Below are 6,000 nucleotides of genomic sequence, written 5' to 3' on the forward strand. Positions count from 1 at the left end.
TTTTACCGGAACTGCACTGCTCTGGGTGGCTGCATGTTGGAGCAGCTCTGTTGACTATATGTAAGTTTTGCCTTTTCTTAGACATGTTTTCTTCTGGTTTCTCGGGAGGAACGGTATTTGTTTGGACATTTTACTTTTCTGTTTCTGGTGCTGTGAAGCTTGGAGGATTTTTACTGCTATTTTTTCACTTTTTGCTGAAAATGCATGTGATGCCATCAGTTCCGTTGTCGCTAAGCTACAAACCCAGCACCCCAATGCATTTGTGGCGATATCTGGTGATTTTAATCATGCCTCGCTCTCTGCTACACTTCCAACGTCTCAACAGTTTCTCAGCTGCTCCACCAGAGAAAACAAGACATTGGATTTGTGTTATGCAAATGTAAAGAATGCATACATGTCCAAAACAAGACCTCTTCTGGGACATTCAGATCACAATCTTGTTTTTCTCTGCTCAGAATACAAACCACTTGTTCAGAGGCAACCTGTGACAAGAACTGTGAGAAAATGGTCACAGGATGCTGAAGAAGCCCTGCAGAGTTGTTTTGAGACCACAGATTGGATGACTCTCTGCCAAGGATATGAAGAGGACATCAATGCCATGACTGGATGTGTCACTGACTATATAAACTTCTGTGTGGACAACATCATACCCACCAGAACAGTGAGATGCTTCACTAATATCAAACCCTGGATCACCAGTGAACTGAAGAATCTGCTAAATGAGAAAAAAAAAGAGCCTTCAAGGAGGGAGACAGGGAATTATTGAGTAGTATACAGAAGCAACTGAAGTTCAAGATCAGAGACAACAAGGAGGCATACAGGAAGAAGCTGCAGAACAAAGTACAGAGGATCAATATCAGAGATGTCTGGTCAGGGATGAAGAAGATCACAGGCTTCGAGCAGAGGAAGGATTGCACGGACCGCTGACCAACACTGGCTACTGGAGATCCTTCCTGCCAACAGCCATTGTAATACACAGTAACTCTTTGATGACTTTATTATTATTATTCTGAGCTACTACAGCAATCAATTTCCCTCTGGGATTAATAAAGTATTTTTGAATGGAATTGAATTGAATTTATCATGTTAAAATGGACAAATATGCTGCCTTGTTTTATGTTCAAATACAAATGTTCACCCTGGTTTAGCACAATTTTCAAAACTTGTTACAAGAAAATGTTGTTGTTTATCAGACCAGTGAATGTTTTTTGTTATTTTACTTTAAAAATCTTTAAACCGATTCTCTTTTATCAGAGATGTTTGTCTCAAGATGAGTTCAGTTCAAATTCTTCATTTAAGCCACTAAATGTTGCCTTTTCAATTAAATTTAGTTTTGAACTGTTTATTCATATAAGATTGGTCTCAAGGCACTTTACAAAGTAAACTTACCAGTGCATTGGGCTCAGTTCATTATGCCAGTTGGTCAAAAGTTTATTACCCAAGTAAACCCGCAGGTTGCACGGCACAGCAATCCCCATTCTAAGCAAGCATGTAGCGACAGTAGAGAGGAAAACTCCCCTTTGGTAAAATGGTAAATGGCCTGTATTTGTATAGCGCCTTCATAGGGTTCTACAACCCCCAAGGCGCTTCACAGCACAGTCAGTCACCCATTCACACACACATTCACACGCTGGTGATGATGAGCTACAATGTAGCCACAGCTGGCCTGGGACGCACTGACAGAGGCAAGGCTGCCGAGCACTGGCGCCACCGGTCCCTCCGACCACCACCAGCAAGGTTAAGTGTCTTGCCCAAGGACACAACAGCAGCATTCTCTGGTCAGAGCCGGGATCGAACCTGCAACCTTCCGAATACTGGACAACCCGCTCTACCTCCTGAGCTACTGCTGTCCCCTTTAACAGGAAGTAACCTCCAACAGAACCTGGCTCAGTCTGAGCAACTATCTTCCACGTTCAACTGGGCGTTTGTTAAAAGACAAAGTAACAAAGATGTAAAACTAAATGACCTTTGTGGTTGTATCTTATTTTTTGTGTATTTTGCTGATCACTTTCTTCAGATTTCTCCTCCTTCAAAGCTGCCATCATCCCTGCCGCCTTTGCCGCTGTACGACCAACCTCCCGTCAGCCCTTTCACCAGCCCAGAGACCTCCACCCCCCCTCCTCTGCCACGTTCACCCTCTGCTGCTCTTAATGGGGAGCACAAGCTTCCACTGCCAGCCTCCTCACACAAAGGACAGCTGTCCTCTCTCAGTAAGACAGACACCAGACTTTTATCAAGCAGCACGCTGATTGAGTCAGATCACTGGGCCTTTTTAGCTCAAGTTCTCATGCTTCTCTCTGTAGATCAAAGCTCTGGCAGGAGTCCAGTTTCTCCAGGATTTGTTCAGACTCGGTCGCTGCGGTTCACAACTGAAGGAGGTCCCGGAAAACTACGACCGGTTAGTATGGAACTTGTTTTTGATGCGTGGTGGATGTTGCTGCTGTTTCAGTGACGCGCCCAAAACTATTCTTCAAAGTCAAGCAGTGTTATGTTGCAATTCAAAATAAACATGTAAAATGTGTCAGCTGTGTTTTTGTGAAAGAAAGATAAAATAAGCCTGGGAGCGACCCAGAAAATGTCCGATTCTTGCAATAGAGTAATAACTGTCCTCCTTTAGCATGGGTGAGCATTACACACAGTAATGTGTAGAGGTATTTGGGACATTTTGTTACATATTTTTAAAGAAAATTCCATTTTCTTGTCTTTGTTGCTATTATGCCTCATTTCAGGCTTTATTCCTATATTTTTAAGGTGTGGTTCACTCATTTTATCAATACATTTGCAGTGGTCTCTGGTAGGAATCAGTGCCTTGCAAGTCGTACTTGGGGTGGAAAAATAAACCGGTGCACCATTTTTAGGAACTAGCAGTTGCCCACATCACAGCTAAGCTTTAGATGGTAGGTTTGGAGTCTAATTATCTGATATTTGGAAATCTCACCTTGGATTGGATAACAGCAACGCCACTCTGCTACTGACTTGCAACGAGGATGTTTTATCGCCAAAAATAACACAAGCTTGGAGGAGTTCTGCTCTGTGGTGGATTTGCTAATGCTAACAATTAGCTTTTAATAGTCGGGACGTTCTCTGCTCTTTCCTGGATGATAAACCAACAATAGCCTTCCTCGTTGTGAGTCAAGATGAGTGTCCATGAATGTTAAGTGACATTGTGACGCTGATCTGTCAGGCCTTCCTAATCCTAGCTTTTCAGCATCTATTTTCTATCAAAGTCTAATGCAGCAGGTAGGTGTAGGAGACTATTTTCATGTTCAACCTGTATGAAAACTCAGTTTTCAGTGAACCGCATCTTTAAAAGGTGATATGTAATATTTTACCATCCTGTTTTTTTGCAAAATGGGTAATTTTGCACTTAAACACACTACTTTCTACTTTTCATGGATCAATTACATAGTTGGACGTAATGCACTTTAGTTTATGTTTAAGAAAAGGAATATTTTGTTTAAAGAAGCAGCATTTAGAGGCAAGTTTTAGCATTTTCAATGTTAATGTAAATTAAATCCTGTTTAAACTCTTTAATCTCTATATAATGAATTCCTCTTATGTCTTTGTGTTGCTCTTAAGTCTTTCTATAACTCCTAAATACTTTCAGTTTCTTTATTTGTTTACTTGATTACGCATCAGAATATTTGCTAGGTTACTCGATTACTAAAATAATCGACAGCTGCAACCACACTCGTTTACTTTTTAAATGAACTTTATTTACAAGTTTTTACGGGACATTAATCAAACATCAGTGACTTATAAAACACTTTGGACCTTTACAGCTTTAAATGAAACATTACCAACATAAACATAATAAAATTGCAATAAATAAAAAAATAAAAAAACTCTATAACACAAGAACGACTATTGTGTGTTGCATTTTAAATCGGGGTAAACATACTTTCTGTGTGTAGAAATACTTCACAGTTTCCAACTCCTGGTCACCCACATGTCTGCCAACTTCATCTGATGTGTGAATCCCTGCTAAAGCAGAGCAGCACCTGAATTTCCTCTAGATACAAAAAAAAAAAAGAGGAAAGTTGACCTCCATCACGGTCTGCTGCTTTCATTCTCCCGCTCAGCACCAGGGAGCACAAGAACGTAACTCCTCATAGAGGGATGGAGGCTTCAGGGAGGGTTATTAAAACGGGTCCAAAGTGATCGACTCTCCTCTCTTGAAGATGTTTGCTACCAGAACAGATTGAAGGACATCATTAAGGAGAATTCTCATCCCCGCCACACGCCCTGTTTACAGGAAAACAGAACAAACCCACAGTTTCCTCCCAAATGCCATTCAGTCACTAAACGAGAGGAAATAGTTTTTTAATAGATGTAACAAAGTAAAAATCATTTTTAGAGCGTACTACAGCTGTGTTAGAGCAACAGTGCCTTGCCTTCTCCCTCCAGTTTAATGTTTTCTGATTGTGTGCTGCAGGTGCGAGCCGCTCCCCCTCCCCCCAAACAGCACCCCCGACGGCAGCAGGAGAAGAGCGACAAGATGGAGGAGGTGGAAATCACACTGGTGTGACAGACAGGTGCTACAGGTGTCAAAGATAAAAAGGGATGAGAACCAAGACCTTGAAGGAGGGGAGGGCATAACTAAAGTGATGTGAACTAAATGAAACCACGTTGACCCCCCACCCCCCGGCTGCTCTTCATCTTTAATTTGAAGAGGAGAGCAAAGAGAGACCGTGGACAATCAGACAACCTCCTGATGGGCTTCCTAACGAAGTGCAGAAGGAGTTCCTGTTCATCCTTTCCTGTTCTTCCAATCCGGCCTTACAACCTCAAGCCACTGGGCGGCAAACCGGAGCGTCGCTAGCAGGAGGAGAAACGCTGTGGAAGGGGGATTCTGTTAAATGCTCAGAGATGGGTTTGTGCTGTTAAGCTCTGTATCAGATAAGTAGGATAATTCTGTTCTTCTGCACTTTTTAAACAATTATTCTCAAAGCACCAGTCCAGTTTGGAGCTCTAAGTTAACAAAATGTAGTCAAAGCTAATCAACTGAACAAGAAAATATTTTTCCCTCACGCACACTGAAAACATGCAGAGCAGCCGATATGATTTTTAAAGTTAATTCATTATTGCAGCAACACTCTGGAAATTTCTGCTAAATAACAAAAGTATTTTTAAAACCTAAACATGTTTTTGAAGAAATAACTACATGTAATTTTTGCAGGATTGGAAGTTTAGGGTCAAAAGTTAATAAAACATTATAGAAATATGTGGCTCCTATAGAGCACAGACACGTGAACTAGACCTAACCTGGCTCCAGCTGCTTAAAAAATACTTCCACGTCACATCCTCATCACTTCTGCTACATTTTGGGAGTGTTGAAGCTTTATGAAACTTTATGAAAAAGATAAAAAGTAAGAAAAACTTGCAGAGTTTGTTGTGTTTTAAGAAGCAGGGGTGTGTCCACAAACAGCATCCTGGGTGCAGCGCCCCCCTCCTCAGCCCTCCCTTCACCATATACGGTCATTACCATTATATGTAATTAATGTGTATTAGTACAGTACATTACTGTTGTCATAGGAATGTTTATGCACATGGTTTCATATGAACAAAATCAGATGAATGGAAAGCTCTGATAGTGAAAGTTTTATCTTCATCTTATTCTGAAAGGGTGTTGTAAATACAGCAGGAAACAGGAAGAGGAGGGGAGGAGGAAAAACAGGAGCTGATGGAGGCTGGATCCTCTTCTCTCTTGTTTATTCCTCTCCTCCCATCCCTACTTTTTATCTCTCCATCTTCTGTCTGTCGTTGGGCAGTCGGTGTGACCCGGTGGTTATAACACACATGCAGTTACAGAATATTACACACGTTATACCTTCTCTTTCTCCTTTATTAGTTAAAGAAAGCTGCTGCTGCTGCTTTGAAACGCACAGAGATGGTTCATCATACGGCGAAAGAAACAACTTTAAACTATTAAAGTGTGTTTAGGGTTGTAAACATCCAGAAAAGTCATATTTCCTTCATTCATTCATCTGTTCTTGTTTA

The 6,000-nt window shown here is 41.2% G+C and overlaps 1 protein-coding gene across 3 annotated transcripts in view; it reads left to right on the forward strand.

Moving 5' to 3' along the window:
• LOC107380428 (F-BAR and double SH3 domains protein 2) overlaps positions 1–5,086 on the forward strand; it is a 96,634-nt gene extending 91,548 nt beyond the window's left edge. For all 3 annotated transcript variants that reach the window (XM_054742733.2, XM_070543515.1, XM_054742734.2), the window contains 3 exons: positions 2,018–2,210; positions 2,304–2,398; positions 4,436–5,086. In XM_054742733.2, coding sequence (XP_054598708.1) covers positions 2,018–2,210; positions 2,304–2,398; positions 4,436–4,528 — 381 coding nt within the window. In that variant the 3' untranslated portion in view covers positions 4,529–5,086. The remainder of the gene's footprint in view (positions 1–2,017; positions 2,211–2,303; positions 2,399–4,435) is intronic.
• Positions 5,087–6,000: the final 914 nt, after the last annotated feature.

The sequence above is a fragment of the Nothobranchius furzeri genome, chromosome 13 (assembly GCF_043380555.1).
Source record: "Nothobranchius furzeri strain GRZ-AD chromosome 13, NfurGRZ-RIMD1, whole genome shotgun sequence".
Taxonomy (NCBI): domain Eukaryota; kingdom Metazoa; phylum Chordata; class Actinopteri; order Cyprinodontiformes; family Nothobranchiidae; genus Nothobranchius; species Nothobranchius furzeri.